Source organism: Lolium perenne, chromosome 4 (assembly GCF_019359855.2).
Source record: "Lolium perenne isolate Kyuss_39 chromosome 4, Kyuss_2.0, whole genome shotgun sequence".
NCBI lineage: Eukaryota > Viridiplantae > Streptophyta > Magnoliopsida > Poales > Poaceae > Lolium > Lolium perenne.
In genome coordinates, this window is record NC_067247.2 from 201,956,536 (window position 1) to 201,984,419 (window position 27,884).

At 41.8% G+C, this 27,884-nt stretch overlaps 2 protein-coding genes across 12 annotated transcripts; one reads left to right on the plus strand and one right to left on the minus strand.

The window, feature by feature from the left end:
• Positions 1-863: 863 nt before the first annotated feature.
• LOC127295149 (uncharacterized) lies at positions 864-22,584 on the plus strand. 9 transcript variants are annotated; one of them, XR_011743236.1, is made up of 12 exons: positions 864-1,566; positions 1,673-1,827; positions 2,182-2,264; positions 10,721-10,778; positions 13,102-13,179; positions 13,283-13,381; positions 19,045-19,196; positions 19,304-20,477; positions 20,618-20,699; positions 20,787-20,921; positions 21,491-21,541; positions 22,401-22,584. XR_011743236.1 is itself a non-coding variant. In XM_051325048.2 (8 exons), the coding sequence occupies exons 3-7, from the start codon at positions 13,369-13,371 to the stop codon at positions 21,524-21,526; spliced, it is 372 nt and encodes a 123-aa protein (XP_051181008.1). In that variant the 5' UTR covers positions 2,209-2,264; positions 13,102-13,179; positions 13,283-13,368; the 3' UTR covers positions 21,527-21,541; positions 22,401-22,584. The 9 variants fall into 9 exon arrangements, 1 of the variants encoding a protein (XP_051181008.1); XR_011743237.1 differs by having other exon boundaries at positions 13,288-13,381; XR_011743241.1 differs by lacking the exon at positions 10,721-10,778 and having other exon boundaries at positions 866-1,566; positions 19,304-19,359; positions 20,372-20,477.
• Positions 9,345-27,764, minus strand: LOC127295148 (uncharacterized). 3 transcript variants are annotated; one of them, XM_051325043.2, is made up of 22 exons: positions 27,452-27,764; positions 19,890-19,958; positions 19,655-19,792; positions 19,293-19,410; positions 18,511-18,593; positions 16,801-16,896; positions 16,265-16,433; positions 16,042-16,181; positions 15,877-15,963; positions 15,586-15,771; positions 14,558-14,725; positions 13,911-14,031; positions 13,416-13,485; positions 13,100-13,187; positions 12,897-13,017; positions 12,418-12,611; positions 12,219-12,327; positions 11,949-12,104; positions 10,629-10,731; positions 10,369-10,539; positions 9,920-10,065; positions 9,345-9,779 (listed from the first exon to the last, which is right to left on the minus strand). In XM_051325043.2, the coding sequence occupies exons 1-22, from the start codon at positions 27,671-27,673 to the stop codon at positions 9,568-9,570; spliced, it is 2,967 nt and encodes a 988-aa protein (XP_051181003.1). In that variant the 5' UTR covers positions 27,674-27,764; the 3' UTR covers positions 9,345-9,567. The 3 variants fall into 3 exon arrangements, with proteins under 3 accessions (XP_051181003.1, XP_051181004.1, XP_071675110.1); XM_051325044.2 differs by lacking the exons at positions 18,511-18,593; positions 19,293-19,410; XM_071819009.1 differs by lacking the exons at positions 19,293-19,410; positions 27,452-27,764 and having other exon boundaries at positions 19,890-19,992.
• Between the last annotated feature and the right edge of the window lie 120 nt (positions 27,765-27,884).

Here is a 27,884-nt window from a genome sequence, read left to right on the forward strand (position 1 = left end):
GTTGTCGACACCCCATGGTCCAGTCGCCTGTAGGATAACCTTGCCAACGGTCGTTGAGTTTAGAGCGTCAAAACTATATTCAAAAACTTTGTTGGATAGATCTGATTAGCTCTGCATTTTTCTCCTTATCTATATTCTTTCTCATCTTATCTTTGTGATTTTTGAGTCTTCTCTCTTATCTGCTTCTTCGAGTCTTAGGTTTTTACGTGGGTTGGAAGATCTTTACCTTTATCCTAGCAAGTGCGTTCTTCGGAAGAAACTCGCCGGAAGTGCATCGTCATCGACGTGAGCAACAACCCTTGTTAGTGGTGTCGACGTGATCCGCATGGAGCAAGAACTCTTGTTAGTGGTGTCGAGGAGATCGACATGTCGCCCGAAGACCCGATAGCTCACCTCTCTCCCCCGTACCATGGCCTAGGATCTCGGGACACGATCCATTTTTAGTGGTGTCGTTTGTAACGTCCCGGAAAATATTCCATATTAGATTCGTTTTTTTTGTGCATCATCATATCATCATTTATATTTTATCCGCAAAACTATTTTATTAAAATATTATTTTATTACCAAAATTATTCACTTTTTATTCTCAAACTAAAACTACATTTTTCTGGTATTTTTGTGGTCCTAAAACTATCTTTAAAATGGCTTTAAAACAACCAGGAAATAAAAACAGAAAAAATGTTTTGTTTAAAAAAAAGGAGGAGAAGCCTCGAACTGGCCAGGCCTGCCCAGCCGGCTCCCTCCCCTAATCCGGCCCAAGGCCCATCCCGGGCCGAAACCCTAGCCCCAACCGGTCCTCTCTTGGCTCTTTTGCACTCCCACCCCCGCCGCCATCCTTTAAAAAAAAAAACCCTCGCTGTTTCCGTTTTCGCGAGCCGGTCCTCCCACCATTCTCTCAGCCTCTCCTCTCCCCGACGCCATGAGATGCGTTCTCCTCGCTCCCGTGCCCCGCTCGGTCCCCTCGTCCCCGAGCGCGCTGGCTCGTCGTCGATCTCCTCCACCTCCCGCGCGGCTCCGCCGGCGAGCCCCAACGCCGCCCCCCCTTGTTAGTGCAGCCTCACCGTGCCCTGCTGCAGTCTCGCCAATCCTCCCCGCGCGAGCACGCGCGCGCCCGCCACCATGGCCACCCTCGACCCCGCCTCGAGCTCATGGCCGTCGATCCTGCCGCCGCCGCAGTATCGCCCCGACCTCGTCGATCTCCAAGGCCCGTGCCTCCACGTGCCCTGCTCTGACCTCGGTGGCATCCTCTGATCCTTGTCGCCTCAAGGTCGCCCGCGCAGACGCCGCTCTGGCTCCGCGCCGGTCTGCCGCGACCTCCCCAAGCTCGTCCGTGACTTCCGGCCGTCGCCAAGGACGTCATCGTTCTGCCCCGCGCCTCTAGCCCGCTTGTTTTTCTTCTGCACGGGCGCGTCCCCGTAGAGTTCGACAGAAGTTCCGGTCCAGTGCATGTCAACGCACGCCTGTCCGCACTGTTGTTCCTCTTGCATTCTGTGCAAGCAGCAGCTGTACATGCCTTCACGAGTGCTCGCAGGCGATCATGCCTCCGTCCCCGCGTCGTGCTAGACTGTATGTGCCCCTCGTGGTGCTTGCTCGTTCGATTTGCCTTTGCATCATGTGGCCTGCCCCATGCAAGAGTTCTTTTATGTTCTCTGATGTGGTGCATTTCTGTCAGGCACTTGTGCTCGCGGTTGCATCCCCTATGCCACGAGAAGCTTCTTTGTCAACAATCACAGCGAATCAGAAGATCTTCTTCCTGGATGCAAAGTCCAAGACCCCGGCTTCATGTTATTCCTCTTCCACCCGAAGATCCCGACTTCGACCCAAGACGTGTGAACCATAACCTATCCCTATTTTATAAATGTGTTTTCTATCTTGTTACGTCAATCATATATGTGGCATCACATCGCTTCTATATCTTGTAGTTTCAGATAAATAGCGAATCACCTAATTAAATATGAAATTATGTGGGATTAATATCTTATCTAGGTTCCATTTAAATTGCGTAGCTCACCCATGCTTTATCTATGCCATGTCAATCAACATTTAATATGTGCGGTAGATAAATAACTCGAACTAATATTTAATTGTTTCAGATAAGTTGTATCACATCATCGTTACCATGCATAACATCTCTTGAGCATGCGCCGTAATAGTAAGTGTTGCACCCGTTGTTTGTTGTAGCACTTTGCTTATTCCCGGATAGGACGTTGAGTTGATACGAGCTACACCAAGTTCTCCGGATGTTCCTCGGCAATCTTTATCAGGTAAACATTTCCACACTCTTACTTCTCTCTCATACTAGCCTTGAGTTGCGTTCTTGTCATGTGTCCTATCCACTTGTTACCTCAAACAACTCATATTGCCTCCACCACCCTCCTACATCTGTTATTTGGTTATCGGGTTTGCCTTGCGAGTCGTAGTGCATGCTTAGTGTCGTTTATATCTTGTTACCGTTATCATTATCTTATCGGGTTATCTGTTGGGGGATCATGACACATGGTTTATGGATATATCTGCTGGAGGTATCATGGTCACTTTAGTTGTTAATAATTGTTAAGCGGAGGCATTGGTGGGTCAACTGTTTGTTTTATGATGGCTCACTTGTGTTTCCAAGATACCTAGGACTTGAGTTTTATTATCTATTCCGACAATGAGCGCTCTAACCACATGTGGGTATGTCTATGAGTCTCCCCTCGATCACTGCCGGAATCTACAACTTTGTTCAGTGGCCACAACTAGTTCGTAATGGTTTACCTTATGTTATTGTGTGCATGCCAGCCCGTAACTTCTTTATTTTGGAAAACCCATGTGTGCCTTGTATCCCTTGTTTTTGGTATGCACGTATAGGTTGCGGAGCCTGGTTTATCACCCAGTGTGTGCTAAACCACCTAGCACGCTGGCACACATAGATAGGTCCGCTTCGGAAATTCGGCTGGACTTCAATACGGGTTAAACTTAGTTATGTGACTTCCTGGACATTGTTGCCATGAAGAAGAGTGCGTGTCGTGATATCCTTCCCTAGCTCGGTTGGATTGATCGTGCGTGTGGGCACATTTGGACACCCCTGCAGGGTTAAATCTTTTCGAAAAGCCGTGTCCGCGGTTATGGACGACTTGGAGCTGTATGACTCGACCATAGACAACTTACATATGTTGATTCATTAATAGTAGCTTGCGTAGTAAGTTAGCACAACCTCAATAATAAATAGTTAAAACTTGTCAACCTTGTGAGTGCTCTTGCTAGTACTTCCTTTGCGAAGGGGGGAACACATCGGCTGGGTTATGTTTGCAGAGTGTAGAACTGTTAGCTTATGCACTCTCTTATCTATTATAGCACCTGTAAGTTGTGAGTGTCTCTATAGGTTTTTAGTGCTTGCGCGCCGCCGCTTAACCCCACCATATTGCCTATGATGTCCTCTAAGTCCCCTGCGTGCCTCAAGTACAAAGGACGAATGGTTGGTGATTGTGTATACGTCTTGAAGTCTTATTAAGTACGAACCCGTACTTATTGCTGCTTTGGAACAATACTGGGCAGGTATGAACACATGTACGGTGAAGAACGACGCTAGCGAGGTTACCCTTCCGGCTTGGCCTGGGCAGGGTTATGGACACCACTTGGTTATCTTCAGGACTCCTAGTCCCATTTGTATTCTTATCCGTACTCGGATGTATTTGGTTTTATGTATGATTTGGATCTTTGTATTGTATCTATTTGTATTCTTGGCTCGTTGGAGTCGTTGTAATATAAGTTCTCTTATGGGCTCTATCGTGACTTGTTGTACTGATTACTACTTGTGATTTATTCCACATGCATCGCGTGCATGCTTTGGCGTGTAGGAAGCACTTGGTGGTGTGTCTCCTAAAATTGATATTATGCGGATTTTGGTGGGAAACGCTTGAATCCGCATAGTACAGATTTTAGGGTGTCACATTGCCGCTGGTCTGCTCGCCGCTGGCAGCTTGCGTGCAGCCTCTGTGGTAGGGCTTTGATAGGGACATGGACGGGGAGTCGGGGATGGGGATAATACGCGAGGTCTGGGTCGTGGATTGAGCCGAAGGCAAAAATTGGAACGGGGACAGGGATTTCCGGGATGGCCGGGGATTTTTTTTCATCCCAGTTCTCTACCAAATGGGTTATCGGGGAAACTGGGAATTTCGAGATGGGCCGGGATAATACTTGCCAATCCCCGTGAATACTCTGCTACCATCGGGACAGACTGCATTGTAGAGCTGAACCATCGGGAGGAGATTATGTGGCAGCAAAGATCTAGAGTGCAGTGGCTACAAGCGGGAGAAAAAAAAATACTCCTTCCGGTTCATATTAATTTACTCTAATATGGATGTATCTAGACACATTTTAGTTCTAGATACATCCATATTGAAGTCAATTAATATGAATCGGAGGAAGTACTAAGTTCTTTCATATGAGAGCTAGTCAAAGGAAAAGGAAGAATAGGATATCACGGCTTAAAAGGCCTGATGGGACTACTTCCGAGGATGCTTCCGAGCTAGGAAATTTAACCACCCGTTTTTACAAGGAGTTGTATCGGTCCGAGGGTACTAGCAATATAGATGTTGTGCTAAATACGATGCCAACTAAGTTTCCTCGGAGGGTACTAGCAATATAGATGAATGATGGCCTGGTTAAAAGAGGTGAAAGAAGCTTTGTTCCAAATGTTTCCAACAAAGGCACCAGGGCCAGATGGCTTTCCTGCACAGTTTTTCCAGCGCCATTGGAATGTGTGTGGTACTGAAGTGACCGCTGTGGTGTTGAGGATCCTGGTGTTGAGGATCCTGAAAGGGGAAGATGACCCCACGGTGATAAACAATACTTTCATCGTCTTGATCCCAAAGGTAGCTAGCCCAGATGAGTTGGGGCAGTTCCGACTTATCAGCCTATGCAACGTGCTTTATAAGATAGCATCTAAGGTGGTGTCGAACACGCTGAAGGTCGTCCTTCCGGACATTATCTCAGAAGAGCAGTCGGCGTTTGTTCCAGGACGCCTGATTACTGATAACATTATTTCTGCTTTTGAGTGTTTGCATTTCATGAAGCGCAAGCGGGCGAAAGAGGTGAGGTGCTGCGCTTTGAAGCTGGATATGAAGAAAGCCTATGACTGGGTGGAGTGGTCTTATCTTCGGGCGATCATGCTACGGGCCTACGGCTAGGTTTTCATCGGTTATGGGTGGAGATGGTTATGCGGCTTGTCACGACCGTCTTGTTCTCAGTTTTGTTGAATGTCGATAACCTCGAGAGCTTCACACGCACGAGAGGGATTCGTCAGGGTGATCCTATCTCTCCATATCTCTTTTTGTTAGCAGCAGAGGGCCTCTTGTGCCTTTTAAAATCAAGAATTCAGTCATCAAGTTTAAGTGGAATTAAGGTGGCACCATCAGCCCCGATGGTTAGTCATTTACTCTTTGCCGATGACAGCCTGCTGTTCTTCAGAGCGAATATGGAGAGTGCTCAGGAGATTAACGATATCCTTCGGATATATTGCAATGCTTCTGGTCAACAAGTGAATATGGATAAGTCATCAATTCATTTTGCCAAAGGTTGTCAGGAGAATATGAGGCAGGGAATTATGAGCATTCTGAATGTTCATAATGTTTCTTTGAATGAGAAGTACCTAGGAATGCCATCAGATGTAGGTATATCGATCAACGGTGCTTTTAAGTACCTGAAGGATCGAGTATGGAAGAGAGTCCAGGGTTGGTTAGAGTTGCTCTTAGTAGCGGGGAAGGAAGTTTTGATCAAATTCGTTGCCCAAAGGGTCGTGCGAGCATATTAATAGCCTCCTTCGGAACTTCTGGTGGGGGAGTAAAGAAGGGAAGCGAAAAACTTGTTGGGTGGCATGGGAGGATATGACAAAGCCTAAGCATCTTGGAGGCTTAGGTTTCCGAGATATTGAGCTGTTTAACTTAGCTCTCCTTGCACGCCAGGCTTGGAGGATTGTAAAGGAACCAAGTTCGTTAAGTGCCAGAATTTTAAAATCGGTGTACTTTCCGAATGGAGAATTTCTGGATGCTGAACTTTGCACTAACCCGTCCAGAATTTGGCGCTCGATACTGGATGGGAGGGACGTGGTGAAGCAGGGTTTGATCAAGAGGATTGGCAACGGAGAAGACACAAATATTTGGAACACTAATTGGATCCCTCTTGATGGTCGTTGCTTGTATTCCCGATCAACCACCACAACTAGTAAGTGAACTGATTAATCAAGGTGAGATGGCGTGGAAGATGGATATGCTAGAGGCTGCATTTCTGCCAATGGATGCCGAGGTGATCAGTTGTATCCCTTTGAGCACTAGGAGGCAGGTGGACTTCTGGTCATGGCATTATGAACGGAATGAGATTTTACAGTACGTTCAGCATACCGTATGCTTATTCATACTAGAGAAAAGAGAACAGCCTGGCTTGATGAGAGTCCAGGGGGATCAAATGTTAGAGAAGTAGAGAATGGCTGGACATCTATCTGGAGAGTTAAAGTACCTTCAAAACTAAAGGTTTTTCTATGGAGGCTAGCACGCCAATCACTTCCCACTGGAGACGTGCTACACCATCGAAATATGGCACCACAAAGCAATTGTGCAATATGTGGAGAGGAAGACTCCTGGAGGCACTCTCTCGTCGAGTGTCATCATGCGAGGAGTGTGTGGGCGTCGGCTTCGGAGGAGATTAGCGATTTTGTCTACAATCTCCAGGAGCCTCACGCGAAAGCATGGATTGCGGCAATGATCAAATCTCTGTCGCAAACTGAAGTAACTCAGGTTGTTGTCACAATGTGGGCGTTATGGCATGCTAGAAGGAAGATTATCCATGAAGGTTTATTCCAGAGCCCATTGTCGACACACTGTTTTATCCGACGATTTATCGTTGATCTGGAGGTGCTGGCGCCTGCACCGTCCAACACCAGCGAGAGAGGGCCCATGGCACCTAGATGGATCCCTCCACCATCGGGTGTTGCAAAGGTTAATGTCGATGCGGCTGTGTCTAAGAATTCTTCTATAGCGGCGATCGCGACAGTAGCCTGGAGCACGGCTGGAGAGTTCCTAGGTGCCTCATCTATGGTGTTGAAGGGCTTATCCGACCCAGAGACCTTGGAGGCGCTGGCATGCCATGAGGGCCTTTCAGTTGCAGATGATCTTCTCCAGCAAGTGAGGGTTGCGACAGACTGTCAAAATGTGATTAGAAGCATTGAGGGAGCGGGCAGGGGACCATATGGTCAGATAGTCCAAGAGCTCAATGCAAGGAGGAATGATTTCCACCATGTGGTACACGTGGTGAGCAACTAAACAATTGTTAAACAAAAAAAAGGAGGAATGATCTCCAAATGGTGCAATTCGTCCATGAAGGAAGATCATCTAACGGAGACGCACACTGCCTTGCAAGGAGCTCACTGTATCTAGATATTGGTAGGTATGTGTGGTTCAATTCTCCACCCGAGGGTGTTGGTAATCATGTAAACATTGTTGAATAAAAGTAGGGCGAGTGTTTTCTCAAAAAAAAAAAAACCAAAGGAGCCCTTAGGAGGTATTCTTGTCAAGTTCAAATGAGATTGAAGTGTTAGATATATATTTGGTATATGTATATTTGGCCGTCGAATCTACTATATCTTTAGGAGTGCCTTCTTGGCCTACAAGTCTTACATCCTATATATACTCATTCGTGAGGCTCAATACAATATCTACATATTTCACCAATCTCTCTCCCTCTCTATCGTTCTACATGGTATCAGAGCGGTACGTTCCTTGACCTAGCTGTCGCACAAGCTTTCGAGCCACGCCACCCTCGGGGGCCGCGCAACCCCTACGAGGGTTCGTCCACAAATTGGTTGATCGGTTGCCCTCATGTCTCTTTTTTCGGTTTGTAGATTGGTTTTCTTTTTTGTCTGCGGTCGCTCGACCGACCTTTTTTTGGTTTACCGACCATAGATTGGATTGGGCCGCCCATCGTCGTCGTCTTCGCCTGCCTCTACTCCGACATCGGCATCGACGATCTACACCGCGCCCGCGTGCCTGCCTCCGCAGCCGTCCTCGCGCCTGCCTCAGCAGGCTGCCTCGGCCTCAATAGCAGGTTGTCACGACCATTGGCTGGCTCCTACGCCTTCCTCGGTAGGCTACCGCGGCCGTGCCCCTCGGTCCTTCTTCTCCGTCATCGCCCGAGACATCATCGACAACGTCGCCATTGGCTCCGATCTGTGTGTCGCCCACACCATGGCGCGTACAACGCCGACGTCGGTCTGATCAACCGCTCGCGCGCATGTCCCCAAGCACGCGCCTACCATCGATCGAGCATCGGGCTGCCGCGGCATCGCCCCTTCGGGCTACAGCGCCACCGCCTTTGGTCCATACTACCGGCCTTCGACGCGCCTTCCGAGGCGTGTACGTTGCTGGTGGCCTCCCGTCGCTGCAGTGACTTGCGCCTTGCAGCTACGCTAGTCCCTCGGGTCGTGACGTTGCCGCACGCAGTCTACTTCGCCGTCCTGCACACCGACGTCCCATGCCACCCTTGCGCCGTCTCCCTTGGCGCAGGTCGCCACCGTCCGCACATGGTCTTCTTCACGTTTTTAGGATCTTCCTTGCCTACTTCGAGTACTGCCGCCGCACTCCTGGTCGCAGGCCTCGCCGACTAGCTCTACGACAGTCTAGGCATCCAGCATGGCCACTCCAGGCTGTCGTTGGTTTTTCACCGCCTTCTATGTCTCCGTCCACCACGACCTCGTCACTAGCGTCATCGTCTCGTCCCCGACTACTTCGTCTACTCCGACAACCGCGGACTGCATCGGCACCTCTCCCTCTTCGCCGCTCTGCAACTTGCCACCGTTCTGGAGGCCTCCTCTGCTGGTCCCCCTGACACTGGCGCACGGTTCATGATGGCCCGGTATTGGCAACACCGGTACGTGTCTTCGTCTCCGACGCATCCCCGGGCCTGGCAAGCTCGGATCAGCGCCTCGTCCTCATCGGTCTCGACAAGGTCTTCCTATGTGAATTGTTGCAGATAACGTCTATTTCTTCTAATGAAAGGCAGTGCTCATGCCAATTTGTCGAAAACGAAGTACTATATATTTACTCGAAAATAGTTGGCCACAAACATTACGGTACTTTGAGCCAACAACATTACATGGAAACTATTTGAAGATTAATTTGAAGTTTAGGTTGCACCAGATAGATCTACTACAAATTGTAGCAATTTAGTTAAAATTTAATCAATTCTGAAAGGGCAGAAGCTAAAGAAACTGAAATGTTGCATGAGTAGGGGGCAAAGCAGGTAGGAGAGATCATTGGATCACCTTCACTACACTAGTGTCAACCTCTACTTGTGAATAATAATGTTCTATAGGATTTACAAAATTTACATATACTGATATTTTGATTGAAACATAGTCCAGGAGAAAATTTTGATACTGATTCACCTATATGCATTCTCAAACTTGCCTTAAATATCAATCAGGCGAACAATCCCAGTCATGTCCAGTAGCAGTCATGACATTATTTACTTACAATTTACAGGAGGAGCTTAAGAAGAACGTACACAAGTTTCTAATGCATTATTGATATAATGTACCTAGGAATGAGTTTTGATTTGGCATGTTTCGGTCACCTCATACTGGTGGCAGATCCGCAAGGGCGTGTCTTTCGAAACAGGCCTCTCCTCGGACCATAGTTCCATCTTCAAATCCCCGGTTCCCCAATGCAGCAAACATTTGTTAACCTGACTTTGATCGAAGCGGTTTATCATGCTCAGCCCTGAACACTTGTCTACCAGCTTCCACTCCCCTGATCATTAAGTTTACCAGAAGATGGGAGAACAAATTAAAGAACCATCATAAATGTTACAAATGTCCTGGGTGGCAAGCCAAATATGCTGGTAAGGCAACAAGAAATTAGAAACATTGTGGAGAGTGACAGAAATTTACCGTTAGGTCGCATGTCTCCCTCTAATGTCACTTCTTCGAACTCCAAAGAGATCTCTTGCTCTGAACCATTGATGGCCGTGAAAGCAACAACCACCTCAGTTGGGTGTAGAAGCGTAAAAGTAGGATGAACTCGCAAACAGACCAACCTTCAGAGGAGAAAAACCAAACATTGACGAGACAAGATTAATGCTAGCAAAATAAGCTCCATTAAGCAGTTCAGTGAGCTCTATTCAAGATGGATCAAATTATGCACACATTTTGGTCAAAATAAAGATGCATCAATTTTACTACACAATTACACTATAAAATAACCTTTTTCCTCTTTTCAGATAATATATAAAATGACCCTTTAAAAGATCACTTCCCCGGTGTAATTGTTGTGTTGAATATGAAATAATTTATGGTTATCTGAGGTTATCTTCTGATAAAACAAGCACTCAACCACTCGCCTTGAGAATCCACCAGAGCCAGGCCCAACACTTCTTGCTTGGATGCTAGAGTCAATCTGCAAAGTTTTGGGATTGCCTTTCAGAATTGATATCTGACGCTGAATAACCAGTCCACCCCCAATGTCTCCTTCCAGAAAAGCAGATTCGTCCCCGCCTAATTGCTCCAGAGGCCTAGAACCCACAAACTATTCACTGACAGGCTAAAGAGTATCACACGAAAAACAAAAATTTGCCCAGTATGCAATGATTACTCATGTTACCTTACGATCTTGTATTCTTCTGTGCAGCCAGCAGACCTATATTCAGTGCCACTGTACTCTTCATAACCATGGATTTCAATTCTGCTGTGCAGCCATTGGGAATCTTAAGATATCGAGAGACCAAGTACACACGGTGCTTAAGTTAATAAGGTAATTTTCGGATATATTTAAAATTCATTGACTGTCATTTGTGAATTAATGCACGAATTATAACCTTCTAACTCATGTTTTAAAGCAACTAAGAACAACTTCAAAAACCATTTTGCACTAGACATACTGACATACCAACAATAGTTCAAGAACTTTTTCTGAAGAAAAGGCAAAAGGTTTACGTTGGTTAATTGATGGAGTTGTACATAAGAACAACAACTCAGGGGCTTACAAACATTAATGCCTACTCTCGTGTATAAGGTGACCCAATTTTTCTGCCCCCACAAAAACCCAATTATCCACCTCTGATCTTGGGCGAAAGCCCTGCTCTGATCTTGGTCAGTGCCGACAACGGCGACGTCCTCGGGCGTCATTGTCTTCGTTGGAAGCGTTGTCTGGTTCCGTGCCCCCTAGTCTGGTTGTGGTGCTCTTGCTTGGGCGAGCTTGGCAAGTTCTAGCCCCTGTGCTTTGCGTCTCGGGGCCAAGCTAAATCCTTGTGTTCTTCTGCAACAATGGCTGACCTCTCTTCCAGGGATGTTCGTGGCAGCGGTGAGGTCTCGGTGATCATCCTTCGATGGCGCAGGAGGTTCTCGTTGCTTCACATAGTGTTGAGGATCGCTCTTTTGGTGTTCTCATGTTTGAGGCCAAGAGGAGGTGCAGCGGTCTTCTCGGTGGAACTCTGCCCTTCGGTCGCGACGTGACCTCGGCAGTGGGATACCCTTCGACGGTGGCCGTGACTCTCCTAGCTCTGCAATGTGTAGAATGATCGCTCGGCAAGCGGGTTTCGTTTCTCCGCGGCCTCTCGACTTCGAGATCCTTTCGACTGATCCAACTCCACTCCTTCCTGCTTTTCTCGGTCTGTTCCGGCGTTGTTGGGTGCTAAGTTTTTAGGCTTGGTGGTGGCGCTTGTGCTCTCTTTCTCTTTCCGTTCTTTGTGTTGGTGTGTGATCTTCCTTTTTATTCTACTCTCTTGTAACCCCCGTGTACTCTGGTTCACTTGAACCCATCTTGTTCTGAAAAGCCTTATAGGCAACTTGACTTAATACATGTTCAGGCTGGCTAACGCCCGCCGTAGTTACAGTAAAAAAAACGTGTGAAAACTACTAGTAGTACACAAACATCACAAGACTAATATAAGGTCATGCATCATACAGAACGAAAGAAGCATACCAGATGGAAGATGTGTCATTGAAATAATACGACCGCCAATCCATGGTACAACCTTAAGAAACCAGTCCCCACTCTTCAACTCAACAAGTTTTCTAGAGACCTCAGCACCTTCCAGTCTTGATGGCTCATCTATATCAGGTATAGGACGAACCATCTCTGTACAACCATCACAAGATACCAACACAAGACACATTTAGCCAATTAGAACTGCGGTTATAGTAAAAACTTCAAGATCTAAAATATTAGAGCCATAGATAAGAGGTAGGATACCTAAATGTTTCTTGAGATCAATTTCACTTGTTGCAACCAAGGTGGAAAGTTCAAGCTCAGAAGGCATCACAAAATGTACCTCTTCGCCATCGACACCATGAGAACTTATCTGTGTTCACCGAAATAATTCTTAATATCCTAAAAAAGGTTTATGTTTATATTGCATATGTGATAAAAAATAGGAAAAAATATACATTACCATAGCACCTCCACCAAGCAGAATACTTATGTTTAAGTTACGTTTTGGTCTATTCCAGGATCCTTCAGTTTTCAAAATTTTCACAGAAACCACTGATGAGTGGACTTCGGCGACATAATATGTCAGTAGATAGTCCCCCTGTGTGAATCCGTATCCATCCCCGGCATCTTCAAACAAGACACCTTCAGCTTTACCTGTAAAAAAAATTCAGTCATGGCGCAGAACAGAAGATATGCACACCATATTGCAATGTTTTAATGAAAACTGGCTAACTAACACATTGTGGATGTTATTCTACTTGTTCCGAAGCATATTTGTGAATTCTTTATTTTTTAAAGTTTACTAATGGTACCTTGATCAAATTTTCATAAGGGGGATAAGAGAGGCATAACTGTGGATCACATTAAACATAACCAAACCCTCGATAGACCACGGATCATGAATCCAAGTTATTCCAGGCAAAATTTAAAGAAACATACCATTTTCATCCAGTGCAACAAGTAGCGACAAATTGTCCTCTAAACTTGCTTCACCAACATGCTTAATTGGAAGACCTACAGGAAGTATTGATCCTCCTCTTAGATATAGCACCGGCAGATCCTATATCATTAGTTGTGAATAAATAAATTAGTTCTAGAATAGCTTTCAAGGCAGCTCAATAAAAGTTTACCAACCAACTTACAGGGTGTGAATCTTCAAAATCAAAAGGTAACCAAATGCCCTTTGGGAATTTATGTGCACATTCATGAGCTCCTTTATCAGGTAAAGTGCTGCCAAAAGGAATGTTTTACGTCATATAAAAGCATAGAAATATTAGATACAGATGGTGCGCTATTATTTGGCTAATGATTTCTATGTTTAAAAGGATAGCAAAAGCATTTTTCAGCCAACGATGAAGACCAGATTGCAAGCTCAGGCACGCAATGCAAGCAAATCTTGGTTTCCAAGAGAATGACGCAAAGAGGTATGCCGTGAGCCAATTGATGTGAAACCATTACCTTGCACATACTAAAAGTGGCCCCAGGAGAAAGGAAGTCTCAACTTTTCTCAATTCCAAGTCTTGCGGATCTACAAAGCAATAAATAAGATTTAGTAATAAATAACATAAATTCTCCAAATAAGGGTCACCAATGAATAGGGGCAGCAAAGAAAAAAACAAAATACTTCTTCATTGTCTAGTTTTGAATCATCAAATTCAATCGAGTTCTATTTTCATAGACCCTATTTAGGTGGGAATTTCACATGTTTCATAGACACTAGTTCCTTCAAATTTTATATGAAATTATTGTGTTCCAAATATGCCCTTATCATAGTAGTGAATAAAATAATCTTAATCTTTTTACATGTGTACCAAGAAAACACAAAAAAAGGCATCCATAATTCACCATTCCATGGATTTCTGAATATTCTAAATGCCAACTTAGACTATGGGTCCACTTCTAATGATGTGGTTATATATGAGTAATAAGCAATAGTAAGACAGCCATTATTACCAGCAAAGAAAAGTGGAGTAGCAACTGGAGTACCCTTCTTATGTGAAACATAAAATAGCGTGTAGATGTGTGGCAGTAGCCGATACCGTCTTAGTAGTGCAAGACGACAAACTTCTTCGCACTGAAATATGCATTCACTCTTAGAAATAGCTGGCGGTATCTTCATTTACAAATTAACAAGCACCAAAAATGCATGTGGGGGCTTGATTTATGAATAAAGTAGAATACGTAAACATCAACACAATATTACTTAATGAAAAAGCTTCGTCTACACTATATGCACAACAGTGACAAATTTTAGGGGGGGGGGGGGGGAGGGTTGTCCTCAGAGTGCATAAACCATAGATTATGATGTCTGGGTGAAGGACTGACATTATAAAGTGGAAGAAATGATGTACGGAGTATAAAATATATGCTAATCTCATGAACAAGGACGCTGACCTGAAAATTTGACATGTATACCGAGCAAAAATATGTTGATGGAGATACTATCAACTTGTGTATCAAAATATAGCAATACAATAATTCTAGTACTCCTACAGAATATAGCGTACAAAAATCAAACATAATTGAAGCTTCTAGGAGAGCAACAAGATTTTCTTTGCATGCATGCACACATGTGTGAGATGAGGGACATGAAAGAGTACCTCTTCACCAAAGGACCATGGCTCATGATCAATAGTTCCAGCTTCAGAATGACCACGGGAGAATGGAAACAATGCACCGAAACCCATCCATCTTGCAAAAAGTTTTGGTGTAGCATTTCCAGCAAATCCACCAATATCAGGACCCGACAGTGGCTGGCCACTGAGACCCTGATCATATGTAACCACACCATTATATTTCTAGAAATTTATGCTTATCATACCGATAATAATAATAATTTTCCCATAGTGATGTCTTGTTTATGTCAACATAGAGAGGATGACTTAGTACAAAGTAACACTAAAACAAGAACATGCTTGCAGAGTTGCAACAAAAGTAAACTAAAGAGCAACCAAAAATTGCAACTAATACATGTGGGAATGGTCAACACCAAGAAAATTGAGAAATTGTATGTTACTCTAACCTCTAAGGTCACAAGACCGTACTCACAGTACAATTAAACTGCAGGACTGATCGCATGTTCTTTTATTCATTCAAACAACTGCATACATTTTGTTTTAGAGTGAATTCCAGTTTTTACCCTACAGTTGTGCATTCGGTACACAATATTACCCCATCTAATTGAACTTATATTAAAATAGCCCATCTAGGAGACTTAAAAGACAATCTTACTGATGTTTAGCATTTTGCTTATTTTTGTTATAGGACCGGCGTGTTTCGTCTATGTGGCACGCCAAAATGTGTAAAGATCAGAGGGCGTCATCGACAATTAATTATATCCAGACTAATCTTACCCAATTATTTCATTCCTCGTCATCGTAGTGGTATGTTTCAAAGCCGGTTATCACCACACACCTTGCCCAATGGATACACAAAGGAAACGAGGGTCCAAATATTCTAGAATGTGTAATCTAGATGACTTTTCACTCAATAGGGCAATTAGTATCCCAAATATATAACTAAGACGGTATTTGGGTGGATACTCTAAATAAAGATATATACTATGCTCTTGATAGTTGATACATTTATGGGAGGAACTCTCTTGGACTTGAATAAATATTTTACTTACCAACTGAAGGACCATTGATATACTCATGTGTAAATGCTCCCAATTCGATAGGTTATCACCAGTCCATGTTGCCGCATATCGCTGGCTTCCAATAAAACCAGCTCGTGTAAGAACAAATGGTCGTTTTGCTGTACTAGACATCACCATTCCTTCATAAGTAGATCTTGCCATGAGCATTCCATAAACCTGGAAAAAAAATTAACATTAAAGCATGATCACGTACAAAAAGAAGCAAAACCTGTTTGTGTTACATTGCTAGCATTTTTCTTGCCAAAGCGACAGAGACATTACATTATGATAGTAAGAATGATTCTGGACACCGCCAATATCAACATCTCCTTTATGTATATTGCTTTCAGGCATTGTTTTGGTAGTAGTCTGCAAGTTGATACCATCACTTCATTTGCACAAATAAAATCAGATGACATAAAAATGAATTGGGACAAGATCATATACTGTCATAGCAGGCTCGTTCATATCATTCCATATTCCATCAACACCGTTGCAGATGAAATCCCTTACTAATCTAGCCCACCATGTGCGGATTCTTTCAGAGGTAAAATCAGGGAAAACACAATCACCAGGCCACACCTCACCTGAAATTACAGAGCAAGAGGCATCTCAGGCTGGTATGATCATTTAGAGGAGGGAAAAGCCCATTTAAGTTGGTGAAACATACCAATGAATGGGCTACCATCTGCCTTTTTAATCCACACATCATTTTCTGAACCACTTTCATACGCAAAGTAACCCTTCTCTTTCTTGATTCCTGGATCAAGCATCCAGATTGATTTACAGCCGATGGAACGTAGATCATCAACCATAGATTTTGGATCGGGAAAATGGTTCTGTAATATATCAAGTTCAAACATAAGCATTGGCCATGGAATAAACTTATCCTAGCTAGTGCATTCAGAATCGCACTAATACAGGCTAAAGAATTCATGTGAAGTAGATATTTTGGTAGAAAATAATAGTGACAGTGAGACAAAAATGCAGGCTCAATATCCAATTTTAAAGCAATGTAAACCCATGCAAAGAACATAGTGCAGATGTACAAATATACTATTCCCTCCGTCTAAAAATAGGTGTCTCGCTTTTGTCTAAATACGGATGTATCTAGATGCATTTTATTTAGAGATACATCTGTATCTAGATAAAGTTGAGACGCCTATTTTTAGATGGAGTGAGTACTTGTAGTGAGAAGGTACTTACACTGTCAAATGTGAAGCATCTGAAACCATCCATATAGTCAATATCCATCCAAACCACATCGCAAGGAATGCCTTTCTCTCTAAATGTTCTAATAACCTGTGGAAGCACTAAATGAGTATCAACATAAAGATACCATCTCTAACATGTTTTTAAGTTTCAGATGTTTTAATAACCCGTGGTGATAATAAAATACATAAGTAGCAACATGAAAATATCAATACTACATACTCTTAAGCCTCAAAGTGCATTCAGAGAGGACAAAGATAAAACAGGAGACAGACGTACTGGTAAATCGGTCGATTATCATAGCACACTGCGCAACAAAATGGAACTCTTGAAATGATAAATTAAGCAATTGTCATAGCACAGTGCTCAACAAATATAACTCTTGAAACAAATGTGGGTTACATAACATCAACAGGGCTAAGCCATGAAGATCATTATTTTTACATTATGATCTACTCTCGGTTAAGGGCATACTAGTAATTTACTTTAGTCTAAGAGTTCGATCTTCTTGGTTTACTCTTCAGGTTCTACGTATTGGCCCTTTCGGTTTCATATCAAACTTCACTCATGGCACACTCCAATAGTATGTACAACAATGAGGAAAGATCCGCATGTCAAAATACTTCTTTCAATTTCATTTCTCTTAGGAAGTTTATCACATAGATTTTTCTGGAGGAAGTTTACCAGAATGTTCAAAGCTGTATCATGCTATGATAGCAACTCGGCAATACATCTACCACACTTAAAAAGATAGCAATCAGAGGAATTCCATCTTGTTTTTTTTGAAATATTAGGAACTAGTGTTCCGCAAAACAAAGTTACATGTTCCCCTAATTATGATTCTTTCATCATCTCTCCCCACTTTTTGCCAAACGAGTTTCCCATTTTGCCTCAATTGGATATAATCGATGCATCAAACCACACCAAGCTTTGGGCCGATCAAAATCGAATAAAAAAATCCACACACGACCAAACAAGGAAGCTAGAGTGGAGTGGACACTAGCCGACCGTCGCGTGTCCCAGTGACGTCACATCTGGGCAACGACGTGGGTTTGGTAGCTTCATCCCGTATATTCTGAGCATGTGAGCCTCTTCATTGGCTTAATCGCCATGGAAGTATTATGTTATCTCCTCTCTTTGGAACTGAAGCTTGATAAAATCTTCACTTGGATTCGCAAATTTTGTGGGGTTGTTCTTGGTATGGATTGTGGGACTCATGTGTAGGAATGGCGGGTGATGGAGGGGAGAGATCGTCGGGATGGGGAGGGGAGAGGTGGGGAAGCCTTGCTTGGATCTCGTCTTGATCTCGACTGGTGGTGCGTCGGCGGCGAGGCCGCCAGGGCAAAGCCAGTGGCAAGACAGACAGGGTCAGCTCGCTTCAGCTTGGTTTGAAGATGGTAGGGGTAAACAAGGAAATTCAAGTGTGGCGATAATGGCATGAACCGAACTACACATTAAATTTTCATTTACTTATTTTCTAGCTATTCTTCACTTAATATAAGATCAAAAGGTTAGTCTTCACTCGAGTATACCACCCTTGAAACAATTAAAATCGATTTCTAGTCTGTTTGCACCGTTTTCCAAACTATAGTACATACATGTAACACATGTATCATACTAGTATTGTTCTACAAACTAATCACATATTTCATTCATCATAAGTAGAAGGTTTTGGCTGCCGCCTATACTTCCATTAGAAGATACCTCGAGGACTCTCTCAGAAGACATGTAACTAAAACGACATTGATGGTAGCCAAGAGACCATTTCGAAGGCATGGGAACAGTTCCTACAATAGAAAAAATGTAGATTTTTAATTGTACATGATGAACAAGGGAAATGTATTCGCTTCTAAATTGCAATTTTGTGCTATGTTATAGCCACTTAGATATTTTTTCCATTAGGAAAAAAGAAGAACATTATTCTTATATAAATGATGTCTTCTGAAAGAATACAATAAACTCTGGACATGATAATGTAGCAAATACGCATACCCGCGTGCCCCGTTGCAAACTTAAAATTGTGCAACACAACGTTGCTCTATATACAATAACTATCTTTTGAAAACCTTGAATGCTGAATCATAGATGACTTGATAAGTAAATATTTGGCTCACCATGTATCATAACATTTAAATGATTTACAACTTCATCATAATAGAATTAAACATTATGTATCATTCAAAACATATATGTGTACAAAATTAAAGTTTTGACAAACATATTTGTTTGCTTGTGAAGGGCGGGCCTGGTGCAGCGGTAGAGCCTCACCGCCTGTGACCGAGAGGTCCCAGGTTCGAGTTGCGGTCTCCTCACATTGCACTTCGTGAGGGTAAGGCTTGCCACTAACACCTTCCCCAGACCCCGCACAGTGCGGGAGCTCTCAGCACTGGGTACGTCCTTTTTTACAAACATATTTGTTTGCTTGTAGCATATTGACAATGGAAATTGCAAGTACAAGAAGGGATTGGTTATGAGAAAATAATTACCAATTGCATAGGACAAGGTTGTCATCACTTGAGCTGGCGTATCAAACGGTCCAAAAGTAATAACAGGGTAAGCAGATGAGGCAGAATACTTTATAGTGGATTCTTGTCTCAGGTCAATCTATCATAGAATATGGTTATTGAGTTAACTACACTTATCAGGTCGAGAAAAATTAACATATAAGTATATTAAAAATATACATGTCATATGTCTGTCATGACTAGAAGAACATGATAAAAGAAACATTCAATATATAATGCATCTATTGGTAGAAAATATGATGTGTTAGATCAAGCATTATTTATATTTATATCTTTTTGTCATGTGTTTTGAAAAAGTAATGTTAACTGGAATTACTACGTACCTCGCAACGTTTTGTGGTATCAGCTAAGACACCGATAGCCTTTCCATCAGGGAGGACTGACAACACCCAAGGGTGTGACTGATATAGTGAAGTAGTTCCTGGCCCATATCCCCATGCATCTGTATTCCAAGTGAAAACCTAACGGATACCAAAGTAGATACCACGCGAGGGTGGCAAAATATTTTAATAAGAAAGTGGCAATATAAGAATACATAAAAACATATGTCATGCTTACTCGTTTTCCTGTTCGTTCAAGCGGGCCACTTGCTTCTCCTGTTCCATAAAAAGACGTCCCAGAAGGAAGCTGCTATGAATATATGCATTAGTATTTATTCCATTTATCTGTATTTATTCCATTTATTATATAATATAAAATCGACAAATAGTATGTTTTTTTGCCCTACTGTACAGTTGTAAAAAAAAATGCATTAGTACAAGCCTATGTGTACATTCCGTTATTTCAGCCACCTTATTTTTGAAAGAAGGAACCACTAGAAACATAAATAACAAGTTTAAGTCAAGCGACTCACACTACACCACGACCCTACATATGGCTACGCATACCTTCCAACGGATTACCGATGCGGGTCTAGAAAACAACTTCCCCACTTCGCGTGCCAACGGAGAATAAGATAATACACGATCTCTAACTTCCCTGACTCCCCTCCTTGATATTTTCCTTCAATCCCTATCCTTTCTCCGCTACGCTCCTGCCAGATCCTCTCCCCGCAAGTAAGACGCCCCAGCCAGATCCTCTTCTGCCGCTATGCCCCGACTGCCGCTGCGCCCCGGCCGCCGCTGCAACCCACCTTCACAAGCCTGGGTGCGCATCTCTACCTCAATCCTCAATCTCATCTATTTATTTGCATTCGCGGCCACCGCCTCTGGGTTCAGCCAGCCGTGCTTCATTCTTCGCACTCGCGTTATGGATACAGATGTTTAGGGTTCATCAACTATGTGCAGGGGCAAGCCGGCGCACTCGCGTTATGGATACAACCGACCATCGACAGGAACTGCTCTATGCAGAGACATCGCTAGATATCCGGTTCAGCTCTGCAAATATTTAAGTTTATCGCTCACCCAACCCGATTTTCTGCACTCTATGGTTGGCTTGATCTGTTTTTTTTTTCAGGTGATGTGGTTGATGGATCTGTGTTGTGCCTTGTGCTGTTCCCGACCTTCAACCAAGGGTGCCCTCACTCCCAGATCCCCTGCCATGAGTGCCACCTGCCAACCATCTCCAACACCCGACTCCTCTCTTAATCAGGTGACAAGTTCCTACATCTGATCGCTCCTTTTTACTTATTTTAGGACTACATGATTTGTTCCCCCAAATATTACAGCATGGTAGGTTCTGTAGCTTCATTGGTGCTCCTGTAACTAACATGTGTCTATGGTTTCATTAAACATATAGATGTGTGGTTGATTACTAAGCCTATCGAGTTTAGATCAAATGGTCCGCCAATATTACTAGTTATAATACTGTGCTTATGAGATTCTTCCTAGCAATAACTTCTTTATTTGTGCAAGCCAGCGGCTGTGTTCTTTTTCATATATGCAATAGAAGATTTATATTACATACCAGCTTATGTCTGTTGTTCCACATGTGAAAACGAAAAAAAATTAACTCATAATATTCATCTTGCCATCAATGATTGTGTATGGATTGTCAATTGTATGCATACTTCGGGGCTAGCCAACGCAGTAACTAGTTGGTTGTGTAAACATAGGATAAATTGTGCTGACTTCTGAAGTTCTTTAATATATATAACCCTCTGTACTCAAGGAGGGACATGATAAAGATATTAAATTCTCTAACTTAGTTGTGTTTGTCAGGCAATCTTTGCATGGACCTATACACACTGGTTCTGAAAATTAAAAAGAGAGGTAAGCTTTCGTATTTGTGATGCAATTAGAAATATAAATCCTGGGTTGTACAGAAGTACGGTCCATAATGTAATCAGAGTATGCATAGGTACTGGTGACCTCTTTGGTCTTGAGGTGGTTATGGTCTCACGTAAATTGGTCTAGGAATCTCACATGGACAAGTATATACATTCTGAAGCATGCAGATATATCTGAATTTAATTCCATGTGCATTTTTTTTGTATAACTTCAGCTACTTTTCAATAACGTTTCTTTTTTGGAGATTTACTTCTAGAAGGATGCACATTGAGTCATCACATCACAGAAATGCTTAGCCAATTACCACACCACAATTTTTCTTCATTCTGCCATATTCTTTAATATCTTAATGTATTGCTCTGTGAACTATAAGTATATATCATGCGTAGTCAAAAGAAATGTTTGACAGCTAGTAAGCTAAATCTTTTATTCCACCTGTTATATTAATTTAATACTTACTCCATGAAGCCCAAAATGCTTAGTCAAAAGATTTAAAGCACTAAGGTACTTGGTGTAAGTAAGATTGCACTCTTGAGTAAAGTCTCCTCAACGAGTGTGGCAGCCTGGGAGGGTTAATTGGATCACAATAATAGATAATTTATACTATATGATAGAAACATTTCTCGGTTTCTTGTTTTTTGTTTTGACCTTGCTATTTATAGAAGATAAGCTCAAGTTCCTTCTGTGTTTCAAGAAGTGCTCATGCATTAAGGTTAATTATCTCATGGTCTTCAACCTTTTTATGTTGCGGCTATTTTAAATTTTACTATTTTACTCGCTTAATTGTTTTTTTACTTAGTAATGTTAAGCTACATATCTAAATTTGGTGCTTTTGTTGCAGATTGGCAAAATAAGTGGATGATGCATGGCTGTGATGATAACAGCAAGTTTCGAGAATGGTGTCACTACTAGATAGTTGTCTATTATATTTTAGAATGTTATTGATATACACAGCTTGTATTCATCAATTCATTCTCCATGTAAAGCTACAAAGTTATTTGATATATGAGATCTTTCTTTTACTATATTACATCTCATAGAGCACTCCGAGCATTGAAAAATAATTGTTGATGTCCATTTATAAACTAGTATTAACTGTCTGAGCTATCCAGCAACTCTTATAATATTTTGCAGTGATCTATTATGTGTATTTATAAATCCAATCATGCAGGACAATCACCAACGCATATGAAGTGTTGTTAGTTTCTAGCCATATACATTGCTATCTTACAACGTTTTTTTAATGTCGATTACCAACGCATCTATATCTATTGTTGTAGACCCTTGCAACGCCACCAACGGCAACACATATCAGATCCGTTGGTGTAGACATTACCAACGCTTATTTGGAGATTTGGCAACACATCGATTCGTTGCTGAAGGGGGGGTTTTTGTTGTAGTGTCATTGAGGTTAAGGCAACATTGCTCACAAATATTGACTTCATTGTCTTGATAGATTATTCGGATGCACAACAGTAACATGTTGCATATAACACTTTCATGTTGACATCATGATTGGAGCATGCTAAAACAATAGGGATAGATAACTTTATGTATTGCTTTGGCACAAATAATCAAAAATATCTCAACTCTTGTTGACTTATAATTAAACTTGTAGTATGTGTTACATGTAGATAAGAAAAGTACATAAACTAAGAATAAATATGGACATGTCCATAGTTTGATGAAAAGAGACAAATACTTCAGTGAGCCATGCTATGCCCTGAGGCGTCACAACTCACCCTCCCTTTGTGGAAGCTTCTTCACCTTTCCTCTCATTGACCTTTCGCTGTTATGCCCATGTTTTAACGAAGCAACATGCATGTTTCCCTCGTGAGTGTTGTTTTATTTAGGGATTTGTAGAAATAGTAGGAACATGCATGTATCATATGTTGCCATTGTTCACGAGTGTGTTCATTTTTATTTGTTTGTTGCATGGTTGTTCCATGTATCATATGCCTGTGTTCTATAATGCATGCTGCCTTAACTTGATGAAGTTCATTATATGTGTAAATACGGACAAATATGGTGTGCATGTGAACACTATCAACACCTAAACCTACATGAGTGTGCCAGTTAACCTAAGGCTAGAACTAATCTTGCTTAATTTCTACTAAGGGTACCATGTGAAATGTGAGCTCCCGGATTTAATCCATTGTGGGTGGAGATGCCTCCACCACCACAACAAGAAGTAGTTTTATTGGACGAAGATAGTTGTATACTTAAAAAAATTGTTCCAAAGAATGAAGGTTAGTTTTCGAAAAAATCTTAGTTTTAAGTGCAATTTTTGATAACACATGTTTAAGGACGTGCTGCATAGATGCGATAGGATAATATTGTGTACTTTGTGTGTGTGTGTGTTTTATTGTGTTTATTAGACCATGACACTTGTTACATACATGTACGAAAACTTTGTTACATTGCACTGAGGTGGCTGAGATCAACCAAAATATCATGGCGGGTCAAAAGGTGACCATGCATGGTAGGCACGCATATGTCAGTACAAGAAGAACAAATAACTTGATAAGTCTCGCTGCCCTTCGCGTCTACATGCACACACATCCACCACACCAGTTCGCAAAAGAGAAGGCGGTATATGTTTTTTTAAGTCAAACCATCTCAAGTTTGATCAAAACTTATAAAAGAATATCGTCTATCAGGCACTTGAGGTCAACCGAAATATCAGAATCAACCTGATGTTAGACAATTAGGAGGGCACTGTACCCCGAGCCCATCACGAATAAAATCTTAGTTAGTTTGAAGCATTCGTGTATCATAAAGGCGATATTTTCTTTCGGTAGGTGGCAACGTTTCCATCGATAGCGGGGAGCTTCCGGTGACTTCGTCAATGTAAATATCAACTTGCTCGTTCTCCACCCTTTCACGTGTGCATGGTAGTAGGTGTACAGTTGTTTTGGAAGTAAAACCATGTCAAGTTTAATAAATTTTATAAAAAATTGAAAAACTTACGATGTCAAATAAATGTTATTAGATAATCCCTCCGTTTTTATTTACCCTGCATTTTGGCTTTAGTCAAAGTAAAAGATTTTAAAGTTTGACCAAAGATATAGCAAAAACTATCAACTTCTATAATTGCATACCTATACTATTGTATTCGATTTGGTGATGGTACGTTGCAATTTGCACTTTTGCTTTTATAATTGAAAGCTAAAGAAATTATGGTAATTACTTAGTAGATAATTTATCAATCACTAGGATCCACCAACCAGAAAATCAACGCATTTGATTTGTTGGTAAAAGGAAAGATTATGTACGTTGAACCTGTCGCCATTTCATGGATATCCTCCAAGTTAATTTTTCTGAACAATGTTATAAGCTTTGTGGATCTCCTCCGAGTTAATTGAATAACCAGCATAAATCTAGTGTGAGACACCTTATACCAAACGCCAGACTTCTTTTCCCCACTTTAATTATATAATCTATACACCATACTTATAATTGTAGTACTCTAATAAATTACGAAGATTAGGACAAACCAAAGAGAGATCAATCAAGGAAATTATTTGCAATTTGCAATTGTTATCACCACTCCTCCTTGGCTTGGGGGTGGGGGGGGGGGGGGGCAAGGGAATTATAAGTTTGTTTCCGGTATCTACAATCTGCAATTTTCAGAGGACAAACTAACACTCAATAATTAAGGATAAATGAAATGGCATCATGCACATAATTTGTTTATACATGCCCTTCTTGGGTCCTCTAATATAGAATAGATCAGTAAACTATAAAAAAACATTAGATGAAAAATAACACAAGATAGGTCAACATGCAAAAAAGAAAAGTTAAAATAAGCTAAATCGGCACAGTGCCATAGAGGTCCGTTTTTTAAAAAATTAAAAAATATATAACTAAGTTTAAGAAAAATCTGAAAATAAATCTAGACATAGTAAATTACGTAACCAATAAGCGTATAAATTTCAATGTGAATTTTTTTTATATTGTAGGCTACAAAAAAAAGACAAAATCTGTTAAAATTTGGAGATTTGAAATATGCATACACCCTATCCACCCTATCCATCCTATCCACTCTATCAACGCATTATGCTGGTTATAGATAAAATGCTTTGACTCATATTTTGTTTTGCAATTTGAGGTATATGTGAAGCTTATAACATTGTCTGAGGCACAACATAGATAGAGTGGATAGGTTGGAAGAGAGAGTTTTACAAGATAGAGTTGTAGGATTGAAGCGTCCATCCATGAATAGGAAAAAAAACCTTGATCGATCATTGTGTTTTTATATTCTTATAAACTGCATCTAGCCATTAGGGTAATGGTTGATCATTATTTTTCACAGTGAACATTCTATGTTACACATTCTTACATCTTTGGTAATTGCTCGTGAAAGATTTTTCTAAAGGAAGACTTCTTTTTGGTAACCTAACAATGCAAACGAAGCGGAAGAACACATTCCTAACATTCTATACTACTCCCTTCATTTCTTAATATAAGCCATATAGTTTTTGGCACGGAAATTAAAGAACACACATTGAGAAAAAAATACACCAGTTTTTGGCGAGATAATCACTGAACAATTGACGTGAGAAAATAGAGGATTTTGCATAAGATAAGATAAATTAATCTCTTAAAAAATTATCGAGACAAGTGGTGCAACACAATCCACCTTATATTTTGGATTTTTTTCTCAAAAAACTATATGGCTTATATCTAGAAACGGACGGAGTATTATTATATTAAAGTTGGAAATGGTACGTCCACTATGCATTTTTCACTTCACGCTTTGCACTTTTGCCTCCTAATTGAAAGTTACAGCAAATCACACTAATCAATCACAATCACTGTATTTCGAAGCTACCGTTTGAATACACCGTTTTTGGGTCTACATGGGATAGGTGTTCAGCACAGACGTGTGGGGTAGGGTGGCACCTGGGAACTCCATTGCAATTCTCCATGTAAAGCTGACTATATATTTCGCTTGGAATATTATCATTTTTGGATTTTTTTTTAAGATTATCAAAAAGGACTAGCATTTCTTTCACATGTTTAGGGAGCAACTTTATTATTTGTGTAACTTAAAATGATATGAAGTTATCTCGCACACTTCCATGACGCAAGTTTATTTGCTTAAACAAAAATTCAGAGTAGGACTTCCAATGAATGAATACATCATTACTATTTCAAATGTGGTTAACTTTAACTACAAAGTGAACTATTGATTCTTCTCCAATTTGTTATTGATGTAGATGACGAAAATGGTGACAACCAAGGGGATCTTATCATGGCAGTTGATCTAGCCAGCCCAGAACCAAATTGCATTCATGTTAAGAAATGGTTCCATGGTCATCTCAGTGGGCATGAAGGAAGATGATCTAGAAAGATTGATGATTAAGTCACGTAAATTGGTGACATTTCAGCTGATGCATCAACAAGAGCAAGTAGATGCTAGACGATATTGGTCGAAATACATAAAATAAATTAGAAATAATTTGATTAATGTATGAGGTCTAAGTTTGTTAGCCGTAACAGCCCACGGCCATTCAACTAGTTTACATAATATTATAATACATGTAAGAATAATTCTAATGGTACTGATTTTATATTTTAGATATTAATATTTTTTTCTATATTTGTAGCCAAACTTTGTAAAGTTTAACTTTGACTAAACCTAGGACGCAGGGTAATTGTGAATAGAGAGAGTACGTTATAAACTATCTACACGTCATTTGAATGGTTCTTTTTTTTGTTTAAACTTAATCAAACTTCGCGATGTTTGACTTTGCAGAAAATTTATACGGTAGAACGGCGGTAGCAGTGAGAGCAAACACCGTGTATACCGGCGTACAGATAAACATCGATCGATCATTTCCCTGATCAGAAGTTGAGAACCTGCAAGCCAAATATGAAGTACTGTACCTTGATGAGAACCTTCTGTACGCCGCGGTCGCCCACCACCTCGCACTCCGGCACGACCGCGGGGCCGTCGCCGTCCACTCCCTCACGCAGCAGCACCACCTCCCGCCGCCACGGCTCGGCGAACGACAGGCTGAGCCCGGCCGCCGCGCGCGCCGCCTCTGAGGCGTCGAACCGGAACACCCCGTCCTCCAGTATCGGCATCCAAACCATCGCCGACGCCATTGATCCGCGCCGGAGCTAGCGAGCGAGCGCCTGCAATGTAGACAAGGAGGAAGCTATAGCTATGTTGGGAGGGGACTGTGGCCGTCTGCTCGCGCGGGCGCGCGTCTCTTTGTAGCTCGAGCGCCTTGGCCTGCTTGCGTGGATTATGGTTTGTTTAATGGGACTAGGTGGTGGACTTGCCTATTGCCTCTCTCGATCGCTTTGCTTGGAT

Coding starts and splice junctions, on each gene's coding strand:
- LOC127295149 (XM_051325048.2), top strand. Junction 20,478..20,617: donor ACCCACCTTCACAAGCCTGG/GTGCGCATCTCT, acceptor AACTATGTGCAG/GGGCAAGCCGGCGCACTCGC. Junction 20,922..21,490: donor CCGACTCCTCTCTTAATCAG/GTGACAAGTTCC, acceptor TGTGTTTGTCAG/GCAATCTTTGCATGGACCTA.
- LOC127295148 (XM_051325043.2), bottom strand. CDS start 27,673: ATGGCGTCGGCGATGGTTTGGATGCCGATACTGGAGGACGGGGTGTTC. Junction 19,959..27,451: donor TACAGAAGGTTCTCATCAAG/GTACAGTACTTC, acceptor TATTCATAGCAG/CTTCCTTCTGGGACGTCTTT. Junction 16,897..18,510: donor CTTCTGAGAGAGTCCTCGAG/GTATCTTCTAAT, acceptor GTGCTTCCACAG/GTTATTAGAACATTTAGAGA.